The 27,240-nt window shown below is 42.5% G+C and overlaps 2 protein-coding genes across 2 annotated transcripts in view; both read left to right on the forward strand.

Moving 5' to 3' along the window:
• LOC138977883 (uncharacterized) overlaps positions 1 to 27,240 on the forward strand; it is an 88,678-nt gene that overhangs the window by 46,210 nt on the left and 15,228 nt on the right. The gene's annotated exons all lie outside the window — the stretch shown is intronic.
• On the forward strand, positions 9,060 to 23,327 carry LOC138977865 (uncharacterized). Its single transcript, XM_070350473.1, has 3 exons — positions 9,060 to 11,141; positions 11,821 to 12,354; positions 13,526 to 23,327. Exons 1-3 carry the CDS (start codon positions 9,570 to 9,572, stop codon positions 14,228 to 14,230), a joined length of 2,811 nt encoding a protein of 936 aa, XP_070206574.1. The 5' UTR covers positions 9,060 to 9,569; the 3' UTR covers positions 14,231 to 23,327.

Raw genomic sequence — 27,240 nt, forward strand, 5'->3', positions numbered from 1 at the left:
GCTCCCTCCGTCACAGCAACGACATCAACATCAACTGGCGCGTCCTCGCGGCGCCAGGCAGCTCCCTCCGTCACAGCAACGACATCAACATCAACTGGCGCGTCCTCGCGGCGCCAGGCAGCTCCCTCCGTCACAGCAACGACATCAACATCGGCTGGCGCGTCCTCGCGGCGCCAGGCAGCTTCCTCTGTCTCTTCTGTCACTGCCAAGGCGTCGACCTCAGTGAAACATCCGCCCCCGGACGACCCCCAGCTGGAGCACCGTTTAACGCCGAGACGCAGCTGGCATCCCAGGTCGACCGCCGTGTCTTTACCGGGACAGAGGTAGTCGGGTGTCGTTGACTGCCACCGTAGATTCTGATAATGATTTTCGAAGAGATTTGTGGTTCTGTGTTCTTCTCTTTGACAACCTTCCCGGTTTCTGCAATAGGTTCATGGACTGGTGACCGATGCGTGTCTTCGGGACCTCTCGTTGTAATCTAAGTCCCCTTCCGAGAAGTCCATCTCTCAGGCTCCCTCGCTGCTGGATGCACTTAGCTCTCCAGTTGATCAGCCCACCCGACCTATGTGGCCGCATAGGTCCAGCACACGCCGCTCAAACCGCTCTTTCGGTTATGCTTGCCTTGCCTGTCCTCTGGTAGGTCTTCTGTACCATACCCTCCAGTGCCACCTAGTGTGACACCAGGTCAAGACGGTTCCCAATCCAATCCCCCGCAGGTTGTTGGACTACACCCATGGCAGAGTGTATATGACTCTTCTGTAGTAAGTTGTTGCAACAAGAAAAAAACCAAATGTTTCATCAGCTCTGGCCAGACGCTGTCTACTCCATCGTGAACCCCTCAGTCTCCTCTAATGGTCAAATCTCAGTCTCTCCAGCAGGCGATGACGTAGGTCTGCTGTCTCTCCTTTTGTTATCTGCATCTCTTTCGTCGTTGGTTATGCTAATCTATGCTTTTTAACAAAAATCAGAACAAAAACATCTATCGAGCTCCCTACCCTTATTGATCACGAAGTCACTGGTGCCTATTTCCTTGGTGCTTGCGTCTGACGCTTGAGTTGTCGCTGATGTCGCCTCGCTCCGCGGATTCCGGGAGAGTGGTACCTTGACGACATCAGGCGCGTCCTCGCGGCGCCGGACAGCAACACAGGACCAGATGACACCCGGCGCGTCCTCGCGGCGCCGGACAGGAACGCAGGAACGGATGACCTCTGTGACGACTTCTGTGGCGGTGATAGGACTCGAGACGCACCAGCTGCAGCGTCAGACAGGTTCCCCTGTCTCGTCAGACAGAGGCAGGAATCACGGCCTCGTGGCAGCGCGCCGTAAAGCTCGCTCGCCGACCGGATCCCCTGCAGCGCACTGGTCAGCTGGGTTGTCCTTGTCAGGTCGATGTACGGTGTTGTTGGTATCGGCTGCGTTTCGTGATGACGTAGTTCTTCTCTGCCGTCGCTGGAATCTTGTGGGCCGAGATGTCCGACGGTGTAGTTGTTGGGACGTACACAGAATCCCTCTGTATCTTGCATGCAGTGTCCCACACTGCACACGGAAGCAACCTTCAGCAGGTTTTGTCTCCTCCTTGTCTGTCTTCTCTTCAAAGATGCGCTGATCTTCGGAAAACCTGTTGCCTGACGTAACTCCTGACGTCAGTACAACCCCAACCACCTGTGCAGCCGTCACAGGTGTAAGAAGACCAAAACATCTCCCTCCTCGATGGCCCGTCTCCAGCTACTGTCTTCTCTTCTAGCTGCCGGATAGACTATCTGTACCAGGCGCCTGACGTCTTCCGCTAATGCAGGCAGACTTTCATCTTGCTGACGCGTTCTGTTCTGAAGGTTCGTCCGTAGAAGTTCTTTCTCGTGTATCTGTGTGCTGAATCTCGCTTCAAGGGCCCGAACAAGCGAGCCATATTCCCGTCTGTCTTCGGGTCTCACGAGTTTCAGCGTTGTCAGTGCTGAACCTCGTAGACAAACAGCAAGCTGAAAACCCATGTCTGCCTCTGTCCATCTGTTCAGCTCTGCAAACATTTCGAACTGAACTCGGAACGCCACCCAATCCGCCTTTCCGTTGAATGTTGGCGGACATCTGTTGAACTCGCTTCCGCCGGTCAGCGAAGCGCCGTTCCTTCCCTCGAGCTCCAGACAGTGTCCCTGTCTGTCCAGAACTCGACATCTATGCCAGCAGGGAAGGTTTTCCCCGCCCGGCATCTGTTGCTTTCCCAGGTTACACACGTTAGGATGACCGCGTGTCACCGAGGCTGCAGCGTCAGAAAAGCTCGATCGTCCTTGGACCCCAGTGACAAGCTTCGTGTCACCTCTGTCGCTCTTCCTCTGCAGTTGTAGTTGTTTCGCCAGCTGGCTGTTCGTCCCCCACTGCCGTTGTTCTGTGCGCGCTGTGATCCGGGGAGACAGAGACTGACTCCAAGACCGCTGTCTGTCCCTGAATATTCTCCGTCGGCGCCGTCGCCTCGTGACGCAGATCGCTGCATTCCTGGCATTGGCTGCTCTGCTCTCCTGCCAGCAACACGTGAATCGTGTCGCCGACAGTATGCAGCTCTGGCTTCCCAGTCCAGGTCTCGAGTTGGAGAGATCGACCGGAAAGCCACTCTGTACTGCTCCCGTGTGCAGTTGACTGAAGACGACCCCTGCTGTGTTGTCCGGATGGTTCCTTGCTTTTCCTCCAAGCGCCGTGTAGACCGTGTTCCTCGTTGCCAAGACAACGTGCCGTGTTGTCCCTGCATGCCCGCAGCTTTCCTAGCCACTGGCTCCATGACGGTGCCGCATCGGAGTACTGCCAGCTGTGTTGACTGCACTGCATGCCCTCTGGAACACTGCCTCGTTGTCCGCTATCTTGCTTCGGTCCGCAGCCATCAGCAGGAAGGGTGATTTTCAGGGAGCAGACGAAAAAAAAAGGTTTGCCCAGCAAAAGGAAAAAAACCAGCTTAAAGCTTTGAACACTAACAGCCCCATCTCTTTAAAGTACACAGAGAAAAAGACCTAACTCTGATAGCAACAAAAAATATGCTAGTGTTTGCATTATGCTGTTTCAAGGGAGGTAGGCGACGACCCTTGTCGTCAGTACCGCCTGACGCCCGCAGGTCTTCTTGTGAACCAAGGTCAGACATCTTGCTTTGCAGCAGTCCAGAGAAATAAACAGTCACTGGCTAAGTGACTGAGAAAAATAAAATAAAAACAAAGGGATGGGAGGGGATCTTCTCTTTCTAAGTAAAAATAAATGAAAAGCTACCAAAACCTACAATGAACCAATCTTAATCCCACTTCTGACACCATTTGTAAAGCCGAGCGGTCTTAGCTTCACATTAACTCTAACTGTCTGTGTCTGTGTCTTAGATGTTATTCGTGTTTGAAGGTCATTTGTCAGGATGGCAATCACACGACAGGACAAACAGACACACAGAATATAAACTCAAGAAGAGGCGGGTAAAGTTCAAAATTGTATTGAATCAAAACAAGTCATAAAAACTCAATACAATGCGTAGGTTCTTTTCAGAAAATATATCTGTACATTGGTTCACTCTATTCCTGTAATTTTCCTACTCCTTACAAAAATATTCTAAGTCCAAAAATGGCTAAAAATTTGGGCATGACCCGTAGGTACCCTTAGCAAAATACGCTACTGAAAGCAATATTCTATGTCCTAAAATGGCCGAAAATTTGGGCAGAGGTTCGGGGCCTGAGTAAAAATAAAGTAAAAGAGCAAAGCGACGCCACTTTACTCGCCGTGTGGTAACCTGGGACTGCGGAACGTTTTTTGTTAACCCTGTCAGTTCAGTCCACAGGGCGGAGTCCGGTATACCATTTAGACACTTAAGCCAGGTTGGTTGCTCAGACTCCGGAGGACAGTTTAGAGATGACAACAAATACTTCTCAGTACTCAGGTTGGAACTCATCCACAACCATTCCCAAAGAAGCAATGCTGTAACCCTAAGTGGTGGTGGGGAGTCCGGTATACCATTTAGACACTTAAGCCAGGTTGGTTGCCAAGACTCCCCCGAACCTTGAAAACTAACAGCTTATATACCTTCCATGACTGTCCCTGACGTCACAGCTAAGGAACCAATGAAAACGTCGCACTGGGATCACATAACAAAATGGGGAGGGAGGGGGGAGAGTTTCGAGGCTGCTATCAGTCTCCATACAAGCTACAGTTAAAACCCCTCAAACATACACAAAAACTCCTGTACTAAGAAAACTACATCAAAAACGCTATAAAGATATACATCAATAAAATGGAGATTCTACGACGCATCATTTGATACCAAACACTCATTGGTTATCAACACTGTGAACAAAGTGCAAAACCTCTGACTATTATCTCGCAAAATAGTCATGTCACACCAAAAATGTATGCAGTTACACGTTAACCACAGTCAAACACAGTGTATATTCAACAGGCTTCTCATATGTAGATGATAAACATAAAATCTACATTCTACTAAACAAATGAATACAGACTACATGTTTATATTGAATACATGGGTAAAAGAAAGAATGATATACATGTAAAAGCTACATAAAAGACGAAAGAGAGAGAGAGAGAGAGAGAGAGAGAGAGAGAGAGAGAGAGAGAGAGAGAGAGAGAGAGAGAGAGAGAGAGAGAGAGAAAGAGAGAGAAAGAGAGAGAGAGAGAGAGTGTGTGCGTGTGTGTTCGTCTGTGTGTACCAAGTATTATTCAACATGGAAGTAAAGAATCAAGTCAAGCTGGAAAGGAGGGTTGGGGGGGGGGGGGGGGGAAGGTGAGAGTTGGATGTCGAAAAACAATGCTTTCGCGGGCGGTCCACGTGCTCAAAATTAAGCCGTAGCGATTTAGTGACCTAGGGTTCATATCCCGTCAGTCAAGCCGGCGCCATCGTGTCAAAACCAATTAACCAATTAATTCTACCGCAAGAGAACAATAGAAAAGTACTATATCATCCTTATCTCCGAACAATTTACTAGGGGAAAGAACAAATATGATTTTAGAGTGTGAATCTTAATTCCACACCGTTTCGATACTAACTTAGATAATATATTCTGCTCTCTACGCCTTCTCTTCTTCTTCACTCTCTAAACTTTAAGAAGAAAATTGCATATGGAGAAAAGACAAAACAAAATTATTCATGTAGTCGCTTTTCTCCACACTCGTAAAACCGAGTTTTACACAGACATGCGCTGATAAACACAATCGCGCGCTTGTGTAACTTGCCCATAACATAACGTAGCAGCAGGAAGACACATTTGACTGCTGGTGAACTCATCACTTTCACAACATACATTACATTGTGTGTGTTACCTTGTAAAGGCAGGTGCAAATGAGCAACAATTTAATAGCTCCAGTTAAAGGGACACGTGGAAATCATGATAATGACTAATCTCTCGTGTTTGTTAACACATCTGCATGAAATGCACACTATCTATATATATATATATACGACTTGTGTCTGTCTGTCTGTCTATCTGTCTGTGTGTGTGTCTGTGTAATCGCGTTGCGCGGCCAAGGTTCTCGATGGATCTGTTTCAAATTTGGTGTCCATATTCAGATACACCCCGGACACAATCTGGTCGATGAGATATTTCAATACGTGCTCTCAGCGCGCAGCGCAAACCGATTTTGGTGGGTTTTTTCGGGATCAACTACCATAACTCTTCCTTATCTTCTCCATGTTTTCAGCGTTTACATCCCTTCCTTCGTATGGTGCACTACAGTATGAGGGGAATCTTCGGATATTCCCGGCGTTCTGTTACTATTTTTAGAAGGTCACCGCAGTGTCCAGAACGCTTTCCTTGGACCCGTAAGTTGTCCTCACTGTAAAAGTGCAAAGGTGGAATCAATTTATAGCCACGCGAAAAATACACTGTCATCTATCTCTCTATATTTATATATATATACGGCTTCTCTGCATGTGTGTGTGTGTGTTTGTGTGTGTCTGTAGAAAACACCTGTGGATTGTAGAGTTCTGTTTGTGATGTCGTATGGCTGCTTTTCTGAGTCTGTATGTTCTGGCCTTCCTCTAAGAAGCCATCACAGATTGAAAAGGGCTTAGAGATAAGCTCTAAATTTCTCAATCCTGTGTGAGTGGACTTCGCCTCCAAAGGTGATTGTGGTGTTTCGGCACTCAGTTACATTGGGCGTCGTCGACAAGTATGGGACATGATATGATCAGGAATGGCATTATGGCCACTGAATCATTTTCGTGCTGTTCCCATTCCACGAATCTGGGAGGGACCTAAGCTTGGCGGGTCCATGGTTCGGACCCGGCGAAGCCGGCGTACGGTGCGCCACTCAAGCCGGGTATTCGGCTCTACTTGCTACCCGGCGAAGCGGGTATTCATCTAGTCGTGCCGAATTCACGTAATTGTCGATTCCGCGTAATAGGCAACATTTTTGCCCATTTCGCGTAATCGGCAAAACGCTGCCCAATACGTGAAATCGGCAGCGTTTTGCCGAAATCGCGTAAAGGCCTCTAAAACTTGCCTATTTCGCGAATTCGGCAGCCGATTACGCGGAATCGGCAGCCGATTACGCGTAATGGGCAAGTTGCATGCCCATTACGCGAAATCGGCAAGAGCAAGTTAAGTGTGCGTGCGTGCGTGTGTGTGTGTGTGTGTGTGTGTGGTCGATCTCTCTCTCTCTCTCTCTCTCTCTCTCTCTCTTCTCTCTCTCTCTCTCTCTCTCTCTCTCTCTCTCTCTCTCTCTCTCTAACAGTGTCAATGACAGTATAACAGAAAAGAACACGAGCCACACACAGGGTGGACGGTTTGTGAGCATATCCTCAACAAAATAATACTTGTTCTCGTGTGCCCGTATTGTCAATCAAACAAGGGGCCTTAGTGATTGAAACTCACAAACAATACCAAATTTAAACTTTTAGTTTAAGCTTTCATTTTGCTGATTGCAGAGGAACAGCTAGTCAGCATGGACGGCAAGTACACATTGCCCAACGCAGACGACTGAGGCACATGTCAGCACTGGGCACGGAGGCGAGAAAAAACAAACAAACAATTCTCCAAGATAAGTACGCGAACATTTCCGGTAAAATGATTAACTGTTTTGTGTCGGCCTGTGAAACCTGCCAACGAAAAAAGGCAAATCCAAGCAAAGGCCTGGTTGTGAAACCTGTCAGGTCAAAGTCTTTCTGCGACAGAGGCCAGGTGGACCTTATCAACATAGAGTCATCCCCTGACGGGGGCTTCGTGCACATTCTTAATTACCAGGACCATTTCACAAAGTTCCTGGTCCTACGACCGCTGAAAAGCAAAAGAGCGGCAGAAGTTGCATACATGACATTTTCACAATGATTGGCGCTCCGTGTATCCTCCAAAGCGACAATGGTCGAGAATGTGTTGCTTCAGTGGTTGACGAACTCAAAAACATGTGGCAAAACCTTCGCATTGTACATGGGCGGGCTCGACATCCTCAGAGCCAGGGTTTTGTAGAACGATCGAACGCAGATGTGAAGCAAATGCTGATAGCGTGGACCATCGACAACGGCACCAGTAACTGGTCTGAAGGGCTCCGCTTTGTCCAGCTACAAAAGAATTCATCCCCACACAGAAATCTGCAGAACAAAACTCCATACGAGGTGTTGTTTGGGGAAAAACCGAGATTGGGTCTGCAGAAAAAAGTAGCGCTCATGTGCTGTCTTCAAGCAATGCCAAACAACCCTCCCTAAACGTCGGGAACTGTGTCCTACTTCCAGTGTCTGAGTTTGACAGGGGTCGACTCGACGCCAGAAATATCCCCGGAGTCGTGTCTAAAATCTTTTCCTATTATCGTTCTCTTGTTTTGAAAATAAATGTTTGCCTTGTTTGCATCACAAGTATACTGTGTATATTATCACAGTCATGGTCAGTATCGACAACACACACACACACACACACACACACACACACACACACACACACACACACACACACACACACACACACACACACACACACACATATATACACACACACACACACACACACACACACACACACACACACACACACAAACAAACAAACAAACATACACACTAAGCTCATTATTGCTGATTTCGCGTAATGGTCAACTTGCCCATTACGCGTAATCGGCTGCCGATTCCGCGTAATCGGCTGCCGAATTCGCGAAATAGGCAAGTTTTAGAGGCCTTTACGCGATTTCGGCAAAACGCTGCCGATTTCACGTATTGGGCAGCGTTTTGCCGATTACGCGAAATGGGTAAATATGTTGCCTATTACGCGGAATCGGCAATTACGTGAATTCGGCACGACACATATAAATAAGATTAGCTTGTATCCTAAGTTTAAGAAAAATATGTGCCATTTTTTTCTCAAATAGTTGGCACAGAAACATTTCAAAAATGATACAAATTTTTTCCCAATCCTATGGAAACAGTCTTCATTGACTGAAGTTGGTTAAGGTTTAAGAAAGAAAAATCCATGCATTAGACTATGCTACTACACCATTTGTGCTCGTGTATTATTTTAAACACTTAAAAAAACACACACAACAAGAAATTCCTACGAGGTAGGAAAAACACCCCCGTCAAAGGGAAATAACCTTCTCAGTTGGTGGCAGTGACTGAGTGAGAATGGTTATTTCCCTTTGACCATGAAGATGTCCCTGTATAAGTCCTTGTATAATTTTAATCCACCAATAACTCCCTAACCGTGTGTTTGACTGGTCCCAATTTTTGTAAGGACCGTCTCAGGAATGTATAGAACCTGTTCACCAAGTTTGGTGACGATCAGTCCGTTCATTCTTGAGGTTTATATGCGAACACAAACACACAAACACACAAACACACAAACACACAAACACCCAAACAAACACATCGAGCGAAACCTATACACACCCCTATACCGGGAGTGTAAAAACTAAGCAATACAGTACCTACACATTTTGGTCTCGTTACCCCTCATCACATATACCACCCTATTTATACAGTAAGTATTCAGTCTAGATTAGTTACATTCATTATCCATTTTTACATGAGGAATGGATACCATTTATTTTAATTGGTATTGCTTACTAATTTGTTTTTTTGGGCGAGGAGGCAAACTATTATTACTTTTGCTGTTTGTCATTTAATAAACCTTATTAACAAAAATAGATTGCTAACACTCTTCATGAAAGCTCATTTTGGGTATTTACATTAGTGATCAAAACATTCAAAAAAATTAATTTGAAACACCAGATAAACACCGAAGATAATTATGCCTTTAACAAATGTTCACAAATGTTCATGCCCCCTCATGGGTAGGCTACGGACGTTTGAGACAACCCTCGCAAGTCTCCAACTTTACGTCTTGGATTACATTGCTGAACTTGATATAGGCCCCTTCTCGCTGTATACGCTGATGGGTACGCGTTTATCTTAGATAACAATCTTATATAAAAAACCCAGTTACCAAGAGCTCAGAAAGGTTTGTACAGATATGTTCGGTCGCTGATGACACGGAGCACAACAAGAGAGTAGAACGTGAATGTGGTTTACTCTTTAACCATACCCAGTAGTTTGAGCTGTTGAAACAGAATTGAAACTGAGATAAATAAAAAATGCATTTATTTTAGCTAAATAAACAAAAATGGCGGACGTTCCATACTGTGATGATCATCAGGAGGAACGAGTGAGATATTGGTGTCAGGCTTGTAAGAGACTGGTCTGCAGAGAGTGTAAATTTACCGACTGCCAGAGACACACAACAAGAGATATAGCCAAAGAAGCAAAAGAAATGAGAACAACGCTAAAAGGGAAACTCAGAGAACTTCAAAATTCCATCTGTAAAGCAGAGGAATTACTTAGTGAAAAACGTTCTTCCCAAGACACTTTTAACCAATCTGTGGAAGATATGAAAACAAACGTGAAACTCCGAGCAGGAGAAGTAAAACGATGGATGGAAGAACTCGTGACAGAAAAAATACGAGATATTGAAAAGTGTGCAGAGCAAAACGCGAGTGCAGAATTGCTTTCACATATCGAAGTGGTAAATAAGCGCTTGAAACCCCTTGAGGAAGACAAAAAGTCAATAAGCTGGCTATTGAGCGAAAATGTAGAGTCCCACGAGGTTCTTCAACAAGGATTGTTCTTGTCACAAGTGTCAACAGCAATCGATATGGACCTACCACTGCATCAAACGTATGTCTTCATCCCGGACACATCAGATGTGCCATGGCAAAAGTATCTGAACAGATTTATCGGAGGCCCTACGATTGCAGAGGCGCGCACTCAAGCATCAGGAATGGTCATTGCCCTCAAAATGAATTTATCATATGAAGTGAAGGCGCTGCATGTTATGCGCGATAAACGGGTATGCGTTGTTTTTTCAGAAAATGCCGACAGCGAAAGAGACGATACAAATATTGGCACACTTACTTTAGTTGTCTCAAACTACGAAAGAGAAATACTCCTCCAGAAAAAGCTTGCGGAAAATATTAAGCGTCCACGGTTGTCATCTACTTCCAAACACAAGGTCGTCGTAGCCTGCACGGTCACTGGGGCCAAGGAAATTGTTGATGTTGGATCGTGGTCATCAGATAATGATAAACACAATCAATTAAAACATTATCTCTGCTGCGTCAAGGTAGACTCGGAGAAGAAGACACTTACTCGAAAGTTGTCAGCATCACGGGCTGAACACTACAAGATCTACCAAATCTCCATGGACTCAGCCAAAGCATTATTCAGTGTTCAAACAGAAAGTCCCCAAACTGTCGTTGCTGACGAAGGTGGAGACTACTTTGCGATCATCCAAAATTGCGAAGAATTGCTACACACAAAAGCAAGAAAGAGGTCATCGTCAGGACAAAGGGGTTCTCCCCAGTTCGCAGTTGCGATTTTTCAGAACCCAAATGACACAAATGCAAAACCACAGCAACCTTTGAAAACATTCCCCGAAGAAAAGATCGTCTTTCATCCGACTGACGTATGTTTTTACCGCAATGTCGGTCAGAATGTTCTCATGGTAGCAGAAAATTCGGGTATTTACATGATCTCCTGTGAAAAAGGCGGTGGTGCAAGAAAAATTCTCTCTCGAGAAAGCCCCTTGCTTCAAACACGCATTACAGCACTCACCACGGACTTCGATGGAGGACTGTGGATTGGCTGCGAAAACGGCAACATACTGAACTGGCTGTCTACAGACGAAGTGACCAACAGTGTAAGTAAATCGTGGAGAAAATGCTTGTTTGCTTCTTTTTTCATAGGTTTTATGATAACAACTGTTAGAAAACTAAAGCAAGCTGTCAATCATTTGGAAACGCTTGGGAATATTTGGTGGTGGGTGTGGATTTAGGTATGAACCGTTGCTATTGTACAAATCCAAAATGCCCACTTAATCATACCTTTAAAAAACAAGTTAAACACCATTTTTATATGATAGATTTTTATTTGAATCTTGTTATTTATTCTTTAGCACAATATCAGCACGTTATCTGACGCGCTTCCGTCATCAGAACAAGAAACCCCTTTGAAGAAGGCTAGGCCCAAAGGATAACGTCTAGGAAGCTTACAATGAATGCTTCTCGTCGATATCCTGTTCATGCTTTGCACATACATGTATATATGCAAGATGACTAAAAATAACGTAGACACATACCTATGATAGACCTTACTGGTCATTTATATGAATGAAATTCGGACAGTTTGGACAGGAATTTAACTAATCCCTCCCTCCCCACACAATGAGTCATGTCTTGATAATTTGATAAATTCCTTTTGGACTTCTTTAAGTTAAATTCACCAGAAAACTCTCCCTTTAAACTAATGTTCATATACGTAGCATTGGCTTGCTATACAGTTAATTGCATAACCTTTTGTTCTTCATTGATATTTGACAGCATTACCGGACCCCTAGTTGCCAGGATGAGTCCTCTGAATCAGGACACTGGCCTGACTCCGACTTCACCGAGGATGACACTGAAAGTGAAACCACAATTCAGGATAGCACGACAAGTACAAACACGGACAATACCTCAACGTCGATGACAGATTTATCCGGCTCTGGTGGTTCGAACTCAACGTCAAAGCTACATTCACAAAGCAACCCGAACATAGCTGCCGTCTTGTCAGAAATTAGAAGAGTGCATGGAAGAGAAGACTGGTCATTACAAGCAGACGAAGAACGACGCCTTCTGCAGACCTACGAAACACCTGCGGAACCTGAAGTTGTAATAATGGGCCGGACAGAGGACATACAGCCTGACGATCTAAAACGAAAGGATACAGAAAGACCAGACAACCGAAGTGCCAAAGGAAGCCGCAAATCATCCATCCAGGATCCCCAGGACGAGGACAGTTCACCCAGAGAGACAGGGAGCCCTCAGCTTTCCGAGACAGCACAAGACCGTTCAGGCAGTTCACACGTGGATCGGGTAGGTAACTATTCGTTTAAAAAGTTGCCCCACGTTGTATGGCACGAACTTTTCCGCCCGGTATCCATAAATTAAGGCACACATATTTCGGCTGTTGTAATATCCTCGAGAAACCAACCTTCAATTCTTCTTCTTCATTCTTATGTTCAAATCGTCTGTGGTTTCATTGTCTTAGATTTTCTTTTTCCTTTCATATTATTATTTTCTGAGGCGGGGAAATAGCTCAGTCGGTAACATAGCTGGCTTCAAAACCAGTTGTCGCTTTCGGCGTGGGTTCGATTCCAATGTTCGGCGAGTCAACTTTGTGAAGACTTCCTTGGTGTCCAAACACGCCCGTGTAAACGTATGTGCACGATAAAAAAACAAACAAACAAGTTCACAGCGAAAGTCTCGGGGCTTCATGTCAAAACATAATTTGTATTTAATTTATTTTCTTCTCATGTGACAAGTTTAGTTCTTACTGCAGCAACCTTACACTACTGTTTTTGACCGACGCTTGAGCCGAAGCGTGAACACAAATAGGTATTACCCGATTGTGTGAGGATCTGCAATTTTAAGTAAAGAGCAATCACAGGGTGGTGCCATAAGTTATGGGTTATTCTCCACAGCTGTGTACCAGTGGAAAACCTGTTACGAAGATGGTATTACTTTATTTAACTGAGAAATTTTAACATACAAATTGATTTCATTAAATAAATACTGGTTCCATATGTATCCTTGGCCTGCAAAGAAAGTACATCACCTTTGTAACATGGAAACCAAAGGTTGTGACATGGATTTGAATACTAACAAATAGAAAAGAAGACTAAAATATAAACGATGTTTTCTGTTACATTTCTGCATCATTATCAAACTGGAGTATTCCTGAAACAAAATAAAGAGAATACATTCCAGTTGCCATTTAATATACGTTATAATCATTTAAAGGACTGACAATGCATGTCACAAAATGGTACACACGGAAAACAACCCATATGCATACTGGAAGACGTAAAAGAAAGGAAAGTTTTTATTTGTATCATGTTGGCAATAGTTATTATTCTATCAGGTGCTAGGAAATCTGTTTCGCAAGCCTATCACCATCTACGCATTTAGCTATCCTTATTTAGAGCGCGTACGCCCCTTCATTTATTAGATCTGACGTATTTCTAATTTTCAATATATTTCACAGCCTTACCGAAACGCCAAAGGCCAGGCTGCATCTGACATTGATGGTTCCCCTTTGGACAATAGCATCTCACCAGACTGTCACCGCAGTGAGGATGACGCTGAAAGCAGCGGTCAACGTTGCCCAGGAAACTCAAACACAGTCGAAGCCAACACATCGGCTCCAGTGCCTGGTTCATATGGTCATGAGAACGTTTTTCGTCCGGAGAGAGAATCTACTGTTTGGTCAGAAGGAGTTCTAAGGCGCCAGTCATCTATGAGCAGGATCATAACTGTGTCACACACTCAACCCAGACATATTGCTGCTGGTTCTGAAGACAAAACCTTTGAAAACGAACTGTTTGAAAAATTCAAACAAATGCGGTTAAGAAAAGAAGAGCGGTCGTCAAAAACAGATATTGAAAGCGAACACGGTGCGGAACAAGAAAGCGTGTTGCATTCTGACCAAGGTGTCGAAATGCGGAGAGCCATTCCTGTCACAAGTCTTGGCCCTGCTCGACATCGTTCATCTCCCTTGGACTCGGCTCCCTTTTCTGGTCCCGGTTATCGTTCTTTGCAGCGACCAAGTTATCCCGTAGGCCGGCTTGACAATTTGAGAAGAGATCAGGCAGGACTTGAGGGCAGAAGAGCTGAGAGAAACCTTAGAATACCGCCACCTATATCCCCCAAACCAAAATGTCCCTTTAAAGTGCCGGAAAAAAGAGAGTAGCATGAAAGCGACATTAGTTTTTGTTTCTCTCTCTGTGTGGGGTGAAACAGCGTTATTTACAGCAATAATGTTATTCTATGCATGAAATCAAGGAAACGATGTGACATTTGTGATGATTCTCCTACAAGCGACTGCAGTAACACTTTTTTGTGTGTATTTTGCTTTTAAATTCTGACAGGCTGCAGACGTAAATCGCTGATATAACGAGGGACCCTAATTTGACACCACCCAGTCTTAGAACAGTACAACTGGAAATACCAATTTTGGTTTCATTCTCTGTCTCTCTCTATTTCTCTCTATCTCTCACTTTCTCCAACACCACCCCCGCCCTCTCCCACCCCCGCGCCCCTTCTCTATCTCTCGAGTAAATTGTGTAGTTTTCTTGCAGAGAGAAGTTTGAAAAAAAGATTGATTTCAATAATTAATATAACTGAAGAGAAACAACGCAGGTTTCAAAACAGGTAATTCCCCTTCGTGATACCTTGTTCCCTTGCACACAGCTTAGAAAATAAATAAACGTTAACGTTGCATTTATTGATTTTGAAAACGATTTTAAACTTTGAAAGAAACTTGATGTTGCTAAATTCGGTAACAGATGGAAGTGAGAATTTGTGTTAATGTTCTATTAAAAAGTAAGGAAGGAGATATTAAAGCTAGGATGAGATGAGGTGTACAATGAGGTCATTTTGTAAAATATATTTACTTTGTTACACAGGGTGATGTTTGTAGCCACATGTTATGTTTTGTGTGTATGAATGATTTGACTTTTGACATAATTAATCATGATAAGCAAAGTGTATGTTTTAGTCCGAATTTTGTTTGAGTTGCTCGTACTATTTTGTATTATCTGAAAATAATATGATGTTATTCTTCAAAACCATTGTATGTAGTTTGACGTAATCAGTTGAATGGTTTATTCAGAGCGCAGAATCTACTGAAAAGTTTATATGAATAACACCCGCATTGTTTTCAGAAAAGATGTGTATTTGTCTGCTTAAAAATGCTTCCTTTTGTAAATTCTTGTAAATGTCTGCTATTAATGTTTCAGCAAACTAAAGTTTTAAATGTGCATGTCAGGACTTGGTTAAAAGTCTACCTATGCATTAAGACGCAGATACGTGATTAATGCGCGAGGCTATAGTTCTGTCAAATAGCTCGAATCTGTTAAAAAAAATCACAGAAGTTGGTTTGGTTTTAAATAGAAACCAACTTTTTTTTTTAAAGTGTCAGTCTGCTGTGGCAATAGGCAGATGTACATGTGTCCTTTCAGATTTGTAAGCGGTACCGAAATGTACTTGCGTCAGTTAAGACTATTGCTATCTTTTTACGTCTTAGAAGACGATGTTCCTATTAAGTTTTGTGTTCAGAACGTCAGATATTCGGTTTTCTGAATGAAAACGGCTTCATTTTGATTACTGTTTGATGGGGCTGGTGCATTTGAAAAAGACTGGCCTTAGTATCAAGTTGGAATCGGAATCAAACAAGAAGTGACTCGATGATATGACCACGTACGTTTGTCACATAGTTAGGCCGCTTTCGATTCAGAAAATAACCGACCTCGTGGGTTTTATAGCTGATTTTTCTGTCTGACTGCCTTTCTTGTCTGTCTGTCTTGTCTGTCTCTCTTTCTTTCTCTATCTCTTTGTCTTTCTCATTTAGTGCCAGGAATACTCTCTTTGAAAACCAAACCCACCAGCAAAGTAAACCGTCATGCTATATATGTTGCCGTCTCAGTTTCTCAGGTAGAATTGTCTTGGTTTAAAAGCTGAAGACGTGTTTTGTCTTCAAGTGAATCAAAACTGGGGCAAAGTGATGTGTCATTACTTAACAGCACTTGTGGGAAGACAGTCGACCCTCTGTCTAGGTGCGAATTTCATTGTTTCATGGCAATGATACTAATTCAATTTATTGCATTAAATGCGAACTTCAGCAATCATACACACTATCGTGAAACCAGCGTAGTTGCACGATATGAATTATCATCGGGGATGGTATCTTTAAATTGTTTGACATAATGTGTTTGTGGTTTATTAACAATACTCCATATTATCAGAAATGTGTAAAGCATTGTTTAACCTGTAATAAATTCTTTCTTGAAGAAGGCGTGTCCTAATAACGAGGGAATATGCCAACCGGAAATGTCTGGTAATTAACTTGGAAAAGCCTGCTAATAACAAAATAAATTAGACGACCAATCACATCATTGGGTTGTTATATTTCTTATGAAAAATGTATCGTGTATAATCGTAATGTATAATTACTTAATTCGATCGGTTTCACGAAAGAGTTTGCATTTTTGTGAGAACCATGTGCACTTGTAAAGTTAAAATAAATGCTTAGCACGATCACTGGTTATATTTTGTTACTGCACTTACATTGGTTTGATATTCATCATTTGAATATAAAAGCGAATGATTCTATTTGAAAAGTTGCTTTCGTAGTATGATTTACATGTAACCATAGTGAAACAAAATACTTGAAACTGTTAATAAGAAACCTGTTTTTATATATGTTGCACCTGGTATTACAAATTGCATTCATTTCTAACTTTCAAAAATAAATCTCGGTAGAAAGAAATTAAGAGTTGTTTAATACGTATTGACGCACTGGAGACATATGTGACAGTACCTTCGCTAATGCTCAATTTAGATAGTTTCTCTTCTTTTTATGGATAATGTTTACTGTGTAAAGCATAAGCGTCCTTTGTGGAAAATCATGTGTAAATACTTTTTGATTGCTTTAATCTCCCACAGTATTGTTCTTGAATTGAAACTCGTGTTTACAAAGAGTATTTTTGAAGTGTTGGTGATTTCCTCCTTTGAGAAAAGCGTTTTTTTCTTTCGACCTTGTAAAGCATCTCATTTGAGCTAATATATATGTTACTTGTAATCCAGACACTTTTTGAAGGTTTAAAACCTGCTTATACTTATATCATTTAAACAGAGAACGCATTACCTTTAAACTGGAGACTGTTTTTTGTGTCATACTTTTATAGTCCTGTTTGATTGCTTGTAACTCATTGCTTGTTACAAACACAATTTATTTTTAACTCACCTAAGTTATCTAAATGAAACGTGCTAAATGGTGCTGAGAATAGACGTTATCCGGAAATAAATTTGTCAGAATTTACAAGCGTAAAGGAGTTGTGTCCCATTCACCGCAGACAAACATGAAACACATGGTCGAACCAGAAACACATGGTCGAACGAGAAACACATGGTCGACCTGTTAAAACAATGCTCGCAGTAACTATAGCTGACTCCAACGTGTATCGGTATGCAGTGTCCACTCGATATAACCCTATTTCTTTCGTAAATATACACATCGCTGTTAACGATCTGTGGTGCAATGCCGGATCACTTTGCACGAATGTTAGTGACAGTATAAGATGTTCGATGAGTTGTTGACAGACCAGTTTTTTTGTCGGTCCGAGGGAGAGCATATCATATTGTCTTTTGTTTCATATTTATTGACCAAGGCCGAACATCGTTTTTGTCATTATTTTGGTAGTGAGAAAATAAGTGCAAAATCAACACAGGGAGCCATGCTTTGAAACACGAATTCCGTTTTGATAATACATGTTTTGGGGCCCCAGCACGTTGTTGCATTCTAAGCTGGCGTGTGAAAGCAACTTTCTGTGCTTTGAGTTCATAAAATGTTGAGATAAGTATGTCAGCTTTGAGGATGCACAGTTATGTAGGTTCCTCTCAGTATTCCATCCCCTCGGTTTTCAGTTGTAAATATTAAGCTTAGTTTATCGAATGTCACAGTTGAAGCAACGTTGGGTCAAAGGTCACAGAAGATTTGCATCGTTGTCAGGATCGCCGGTGGTGCAAGGAGTGATGCAAGTGAATAATTCTAGCCAAGCATGCAGGCACAACCGACAAAGACAATTATGTCGATAAAGACTCGAATACAAAGTTTTACGAACAAGTTTATACGTATAAAAAGAAAGACATAACATGTAACATCACACGAAACAACTAGATCACAAATAACAGTATAATATGGTAGAAGCCAATGACAGTTCTTCCCGAAATAAGAAAGGAGGGGACGGCGAACAGGCTCAAAAGGACATCAACTTAACTTTGTTCCACCAGGACTGCTGCATCTCCGCAGGGCGAAAGTCAAGCGTGTAAGAAGCTGTTCATTCGTGTTCGACGAGTTTCCCCAGGAACGCCCAAGGCGAAGCAAAACGGAGGAATTTCATGCGTTGAACTCGACCGTCAGGTTAGATGAAGACGAAGACGAAGGACGACGAAGACGAAGACAACGACGACGAAGATGTCAACGAAGACAAAAAGCCCATACGGCTCATGATAAGTTTGTGTAACCCAGGGTGGAAAAAGCGCTTTCTCTCTCCCTGTTACCGACTACAACCTTCCTAACACCTTTCCGGACAGGTGAAAGAAACCCCGAAGAAGTTTAGGCTGGCCTCCGCACAAAACCCTCCGGGACTCAGCATCCTTCGTTCAAGGCTGCTGACATAAATCTGGCCACGAACCTTAACACGCGCACGCGACGTTACCTTGGGAGCGCTCTGATTGGACCGTGACGACAACAAATTCGCGACAGGTGCGACCTGCCTGGAAACAAAACCTGCAGCGCGCATCACACCAACTAGGTTTGTGCGCCTATGGAAAGCGTTTTGCGACAATCGTGCAGCAAGGCACGTTGGGTCAAAGGTCACAGAAGATTTGCGTCGTGCAGCGAAGGAAATAATCGCGGTCTTGTTTCCGACTCATTGCCTCTTTGTTTTTTATTAAACCTGTCATTCTGCTTGCTCGGCTTTGTTAGATGTTTGCATTTTGTGTTGCTATGTTCTTTGCTTTTATTATTATTTCTTATTTGCGCTTCGTTTATCGATACACCGTCTTGTGCACGGGTCAAAATTTGTGTGTCAGGGGTCAATTGGTTTGACTTGAACTCGTGTTTCTCCGAACGTCTGTTTATCAGATACACGCACTCCATGACTTTGTAAGAAGACAAAACATATCGCTAGGTTTCATTTGTTTGTGATGAATTTATGACCTTTCATGAAGTAGTTTTGTTTTTTGTTTACTTTTACCTGTTTGCCAGTTCGTTTTTGGAACCTTTTCAAAGCAGTGTCATATGTCTAGGTCTGGGGAAACGCCAATGAAAAGAGCCAAAGAATCCCCGAGCGTTTCTATTGGGTTTGCTTTTTATTATCCAGATATAACCGGCTTCCTGCAACCTTGGGAACCGGGGATTTATTGCATGGGGAACATGAGATTTATTTCCGAGCTGGATGTGAATGAAAACCCGTGAAAATGATGACAAGGATTTTGCCTGAGGTCACGTGAGTTTTGCTTGAGGTTAAGGTCACGGCAGCATGGGGAAACTGACACGCGTGCTTTGCAATCGCTGCAGCGATCGTGGCTCATTTGTGAAGATTTTCGAGAAAAAAACCTCACATCATATCGATTGACCACTACATAACACCGGAGGCAGTTATTCGCTGCGATCGGGGCTTTAACTGATCGGCCATGTGTATCCTGTTCAGTGTGAGAGGTTTTGTTAGCGGGGCACAACTTTTCCACAACGCTTGCAAATCATGATAGAGTTATTTTCAAAAATCGTCTATTGGAAGATAGAAACAAATTGGTTTTTAGACTTGTACAAACACACTAGACTGTAGTAAACAATTTATTATTGCATTGGAAAACTCATCATTATATATACCCCACACATCTTTTGTTATTTTAAATGGATATTTCGCCGAATGTGAATTGTACATAATTATTGTGTTGGTGAAATATATTATATGGAACTTTCTTTTATTCCCGTAAAAGGATACCACATATTTGGAAGTATATTGAAGAGAAGCTTTTGTTAATCATAACGTAAACATTTAATATCAATTTTATACGTTTTGGATGATGTATTGAATCGAAATAATCAAAAAGTTGCATAATTATTGAGTACTTCCAGCGGGACAATTTTCCCAGAATTTCCCATTATAGTTTTGTTTAGTAAACTCGGCTTTGGTGAAAATGTAATGCCCTATAGGTAACACTGCGACTACATGTAATGATGAGAATAAGAATACGTACAAATCACAAATACGAACGGGGCAACCGACTAGTCGACAAATGGTCGTTCGATAACCCCGGCGGGCACGTGGAAGGTATGGCTGCAGTTCAAGTATTTGTTTTCACACGTTTAGGTCGAGACCCACCGTGGCGGGGCGGTAGTGCGTTTGCTTGCAGATCCGGCGGTCTCGAATTTCTTAACTGTTTTCTTCTTCTTTTTGATTTATCCCAAAGGTTTTGAGTCGTATATTGAAAATTGAATCTAGTGCGTGAGTAAAATTGAACAGCTTTAAATTTCCATAATCCCGTATTCTAGTTTTAGTACGGGATATCCCCAAGGAAAGGTCAAAGGGCATATGTGTCACTAGAATGAATACCCGCTTCGCCGGGTAGCCGGCTTCGCCGGGAAGAAGTACTTAGAGCCGTACGCCGGCTTCGCCGGGTCCGAACAATGGACCCGCCAAGCTCGCCAAGCTTAGGTCCCTCCCAGATTCGTGGAATGGGAACAGCACGAAAATGATTCAGTGGCCATAATGCCATTCCTGACCATATCGAGTCCCATCCTTGTCGACGAATGTAACCGTGTTAATCACCTTTGGAGGCGAACTCCACTCAAACAGGACTGAGCAAGTTAGAGCTTCTCAAAGGAAGGCCAGTACATAAAATTACACAAAAGCCGCCAGACCACATCACAAACAGAACTGAACAATGCACAGGTGTTGCTCATATAGAGACACACACACACACACACACACACACAAAAACACAGAGAAGCCGTATCTATAGAGAGATAGATGACAGTGTATTTTTCGCGTGGCTATAAATTGATTCGACCTTTGCACTTTGACAGTGAGGATAATTTACGGGTCCAATTTACGTTCTGGACACTGCGTTGACCTTCTAAAAATAGTAACAGTAACAGAACGCCGGGAATATCCGAAGACGCTCCACTCACACCATACGAAGGAAGGGAGGTAAACGCTGAAAACCTGGAGAAGATGAGAAGATAAGGAAGAGTTACTTATAATGGTGAAATGAACACAAAAACCAAAATCATTTCAGCGCTGCGCGCTGAGAGCACGTGTTGAAATATCTCATCGATGATATTGTGTCCGGGGTGTAGCTGAATACGGTGTCCAAATTTGAAAAAGATCCACCGAGAACTTTGGCTTTGGTGTGTCGGTATGGGGGCCCGGGTAGCTGAGGTGGAACCAAAATAGCTGAGGTTGAACCAAAATCGGTTCAGCGCTGCGCGCTGAGAGCACGTGTTGAAATATCGACCAGGTTGTGTCGTGTCCCGGGTCTACCTGAATATGCCCACCAAATTTGAAGCAGATCCATCGAGAACTTTGGCCGTGCATGGCGAATACACAAATACACAAATACACAAATACACAGATACACAGACACACAGACACACAGACACAAGTCGTATATATATATATAGATGACGTGTCGACTGCTGGTAATAGTAGAAAAGAGCTAGTATAATAGGCGTCTGGGGTTAATGAATTAAATATGGACAGCTTTTCTCTTAGAGGGAGACAAACTGCCATTATTGAAAGCTGCTGAAGAGGAACGTGAAATAATTATACTCACGCGGGACCAAAATTCTTTAATAAATTCAATAGTAATGCCATTCGAACCTGGGGCAGAACCATTTTTCCTTTGTTTTATATTAGCGCATGGAGCAGTTCACTTTCTGTTAGAGGACCCTCGCAGCTGTTTTTTGCTTCGTCAGGGAGAGAAGGAACGCTGCAACCCGGCAAACAAGTATCAGTAAATTACAAACAATGTTTTTTCTGTCTAATTTCTTGTTACCCAAATTTATCAGACATTTCTGATGCACACTTTGTATTTGTTTTTGATCTGTAAACACTCGCCCGTCATCGTCTTTTTCTCTCTGGCTGTCCTCTGTACCTCCTGCATAAACTACAAAAAGTCCAAAACTCGGCAGCACGCCTCATTCTCAAAGCACGAAAACGAGATCACGCAACACCACTCCTTCGCACACTGCACTGGTTACCTAATCAAGCCCGCATTGACTACAAACTGTCCACCCTCTGCTTTAACTTCTTTTCTGGCTCGTCTCCTGCTTACTTCTATGAACTCCTCGCCGTCTATTCTCCAGCAAGACAACTCCGTGCCTCTTCTGACTGTCGCATCCTTACCATTCCACACACCAAAACCAATACATACGGACAACGCACTTTTTACTTTCTGCGCACCCACACAATGGAATTCTCTCCCCTTTCACATCCGCCACTCTCAGTCACCCCAAGCATTCAAACGAGCACTTAAAACACACCTCTTCAAGAAATACAACCCCTGATTTTGTTTTTTCTCAGTCCATCAGTAGGCTACATGTAGTGTATTTGTTGTTTTAGTGATAATGTGATAATGTATAAACATCCAGGGCTGTTTTCAGTATTGTTGATAACATGTTATGTTTGATTAAGGGTATTCAGCTGGTATTTCCTTGTTTTCACTACCTATTTTATTCATGTTTTTATTACTTAGTTAGTGGAAGAATTTTTTGTAATGTATATTTGATGGTGTATGCTTTTAATTAAGCGTTGTTGACTATGAATGCAGGTGTAAATGCTTGTATACTGAAAGGCATACATTCTGCAAATAGTACATTGAACGATTTTGCTCTCAAACAAAAATCAGATTGAACCTGTAATTTGTAGTTGACATCAATAGCTCGTACTGTTTTAAGAGAATTTTTTTTAATTCTCCCCTTCCTCAACACAGTTAGCGGGAGCTCTAAACTTAGCGGCCCGCGAAAGATTTATTTCTTGTTTTAAAGACGTTTGCACGTTTGTGATTGGTTGTGAAGGGGTCCTACTGAACATTGGCAACATTGTTTTGTTTAAACTAGCATCCCGTTTTCCCCAAAATTGTCAGTATGTTTTAGCACAGTTATAGCGAAACACAGGGACAGCCTATCTGAGCACTACACGCCACGGAGAACCGTTTGCTTAATATACTGTCGTAACTGACTGCCATTTCTGGTAAAAATTAATGTATGCCCAAATGTCCGCCACGTGTCTACTTTGATGTACTGCTATATAATGTGTAGTAAAGAAAGGTCAAACGCTTCACGTGTTATTGGGTGCTTGAGAAAACTTAACACACAAACAGACAGACAGACAGACAGACAGACAGACACACACATACATACATACACACACACACACATGGAGTCACCAAACACGCACACACACGCACGCATTCATACACAAACAATAAACAATCACGCGTACACACAATCCCACACAGCCACAGACACAACGACGTTCAGACACACATACATACATACACACACACACACACACACACACACTCAGGCACACACACACAGGCACATACACACACAATACAATACAATGAAATAAAATACAACACATACTCACATTGAAATACATCAATATAAACAACAGACACACACACACACACATATATATATATTTATATATTTAAATATATATTTATATATTTAAATATATATTTATATATTTAAATATATATTTCTGTATATATATTATACAGTGCCAATTGAAGTTAAAAAATTAAAATTGCCATTTGAATTAATAGATTTAAAATTATGACAGGTATTAAATGACACAGACACACACACATGCGCGCCATTTGAGTCGGTTGCGGTGTCCAAACTAGATTGAAGGTCACTATTGCCGCCCCTGTTCAATTCACATCCGAAACAGGATTAAACATTTGAAGAATACCCTTGCAAATCCGTCGAGTGCCTGATGCACGTACTATGGGGGTGTTTGAGGACCTCTATTGTGAGGGTAATGTGTAAAGACTAAGTCAAGGTAATAACCACACCAACAACAAACATTGTATTTGTTAAAAATAACATGAGCAGGGGACCAAATCTGGTTGTGTGTGCTTTATAGCAAAAGAAAACCTCTTCAAGAATTACCAGAAAGTTACTAGAAATTTAAACCTTTTGTTCCTTGGTCTGGAATCTCCACATTCACTGGAATTGCATCGCATGGCGTCGAGCAACATTACCGCATTGCAGTTGCTGCTGTCAAAGTTATACGTTAACAGAAACTCTAAGAAACTCTAACTCTAAACTCTAAACTTAAGTTTATAAACTATCACCGTGTAATTTTCAAGTTAAAAGAAATTGCTCTTGTGCAAAAAAATAACATAATGTAATTACAAGTTGTGATGGCATCTTGAAATTAAAGAAGCAACTCCTAATTGACATGATTCTCATTTTCCGTTCGTTTCTCATTATCATTTGCTTGTCCGTCCACTTCAAAAACCACAAGGTCGAAGATCTAGTGAAAGTTTTGCTTTCGTCAATGATTAAATATTCCATACATCAATCATAACTGCATCTTGATTCTCAGAAAATGTAGGCAAAAGATGTAGGGAAAGCCCCTCCGTTTTGTTCAACTATCTTGTCGGTGATATAAAGACCACTTGAAATCATGGCTTGCCAAATTATGATACAGTAGAACCCCCCTTTTAATACCCTCCTTCGAATTAAGACACCCTTCTCCCTTTAAAACCTTGCATTTGAGATTTGCTATTCATTACCTTTGTAGATAAACCTCAATTTTACGACTCCCTCCCTTTTTAAGACGTGATTGTCTCGGAGTGTGAAAGGTATTATGAAACAAGTCGCGCGTAAGGCGAAATTACTACATTTAGTCAAGCCGTGGAACTCACAGAATGAAACTGAACGCACTGCATTTTTTCACAATGACCGTAGTCCGCCGCTCGTGCAAAAGGCAGTGAAATTGACGAGCCTGTTTAGCGCGGTAGTGGTTGCGCTGTGCTGCATAGCACGCTTTTCTGTACCTCTCTTCGTTTTAACTTTCTGAGTGTGTTTTTAATCCAAACATATCATATCTATATTTTTTTGGAATCAGGAACCGACAAAGAATAAGATAAAATTGTTTTTAAATCGATTTCGGAAATTTTATTTTAATCATAATTTTTATATTTTTAATTTTCAGAGCTTGTTTTTAATCCGAATATCCTGGGACAGTAGGGGCGACCACCCCCAACCAAGCGCGTTCACAGGTGGCGGATAGTGTGATGGCCTTCAGATATGGAGGTTAGCTGCGTACACTACATTGGGGTGTGCACGTTAAAGATCCCACGATTGACAAAAGGGTCTTTCCTGGCAAAATTGTATAGGCGTAGATAAAAATGTCCACCAAAATACCCGTGTGACCTGGAATAATAGGCCGTGAAAGGTGGATGCAGCGCCTAAAGGCAGTCGATCTACTGGCCGATGTGAATGCGTGATATATTGTGTAAAAAATTCCATCTCACACGGCATTAATAGGTAACATGCGCCTTGAGTCGCCTTGTGTGGTGAGATATGTGCGCGATATAAATCCTCGTAAATAAAAAAATAAATAAGCCAGGCTTGCCAGGACGAATAAGCAGTCGCGGACCAACTGGCGGTGCTTCCAACAGGAGGGGGCGGGGTAACAGGTGGCACTGTTACACTCAAGAAATACCCCAGGTGTCCAATGACGGGAGCATCATGCGAACAAGAGCCGCATTTTAAGTTCTAGCCCTGGGGAAGGTCACCTCAGATAAACAAACCAGCCAGCTATGGCCAAATAGCCGGGTAGACTGGACTCGACAGCCCTGTAAAGCCACCAGTCTAGGAGAAGGATCACTCCGATATAAAAACACGCTGAAGCCGGATGAGCTGGGCCATGTATGGCGCATAACGACAGCTCAACGCATCAACGCTCATATGACAGACGACATCCGAATATAACATATTTATATGTTTTTGGAATCAGAAAATGATGAAGAATAAGATGAACGTAATTTTGAATCGTTTTATAAAAATATAAGTTTAATTACAATTTTCAGATGTTTAATGACCAAAGTCATTAATTAATTTTTAAGCCTCCAACCTGAAATGCAATACCAAAGTCCGGACTTTGTTGAAGATTGCTTGGCCAAAATTTCAATCAATGTTATTGAAAAATGAGGGTGTGACAGTGCCGCCTCAACTTGTACAAAAAGCCGGATATGACGTCATCAAAGACATTTATCCAAATTTTTTAAATATTTTTTTTATATCATACCCAGGAACTCTCATGTAAAATGTCATAAAGATCGGTCCAGTAGTTTACTCTGAATCGCTCTACACACACACACACACACACACACACACACACACACACACACACACACACACACACACACACACACACACACACACACACACACACACACACACACACACACCACGACCCTCGTCTCGATTCCCCCTCTATGTTAAAACATTTAGTCAAAACTTGACTAAATGTAAAAAGAGGAGGGTGTCCACTGTGCACTAAGAACCAAAAGTCGATTAATTGTTTTTTAGCTGTAAAATAGATCCGCATTACGAGATTTAAACACATTTTAGTGGGGCAGCTTTGCTGAAAAGTAATGCAAGGAGCAACAGATTCTTGATTTGACTCCCTAGCTGGTCCAAAAAGGGAACAGTAACATACGTACACCGTAGGTACGAGCAAAGGTTACATGATAGTGATATGTATACATTGCAGGGAAATCCCCTCCGTTTTGTTGAACTATCTTGTCGGTGATATGAAGACCACTTGAAATTATGGCTTGCCAAATTGTGATACAGTGGAACCCCCCTTGTATAACCTTCCTTCGAATTAAGACACCCTTCTCCCTTTAAAACCTTGCATTTCAGATTTGCTTTTCATAACTTTTGTATATGTACTTCCATTTTACGACTCCCTTTTTAAGACATGAATTTCTCAGATTTTTGGAGGTACATATTATAAAATGGGGTTGAGATAGATCAGAGAGCTGCCCAGACTGTTCTTTTCCACGGGGAACGAGCAGCAGCACATTTGCACACCATATTTAAAGTCAACAGCCTGGCTGCCACCTGGGCAGAGTGTGCATTATATGCCGAATAATTTAAAA

The sequence above is a fragment of the Littorina saxatilis genome, linkage group LG1 (assembly GCF_037325665.1).
Source record: "Littorina saxatilis isolate snail1 linkage group LG1, US_GU_Lsax_2.0, whole genome shotgun sequence".
In the NCBI taxonomy this organism is placed as follows: domain Eukaryota; kingdom Metazoa; phylum Mollusca; class Gastropoda; order Littorinimorpha; family Littorinidae; genus Littorina; species Littorina saxatilis.

Bases quoted from the DNA above. Each gene is read 5' to 3' on its own strand.
- LOC138977865 (XM_070350473.1), top strand. From the start codon at position 9,570: ATGGCGGACGTTCCATACTGTGATGATCATCAGGAGGAACGAGTGAGA. The intron at 11,142-11,820 runs GTAAGTAAATCG...GATATTTGACAG, and splicing joins CAGACGAAGTGACCAACAGT to CATTACCGGACCCCTAGTTG. The intron at 12,355-13,525 runs GTAGGTAACTAT...TATATTTCACAG, and splicing joins GCAGTTCACACGTGGATCGG to CCTTACCGAAACGCCAAAGG.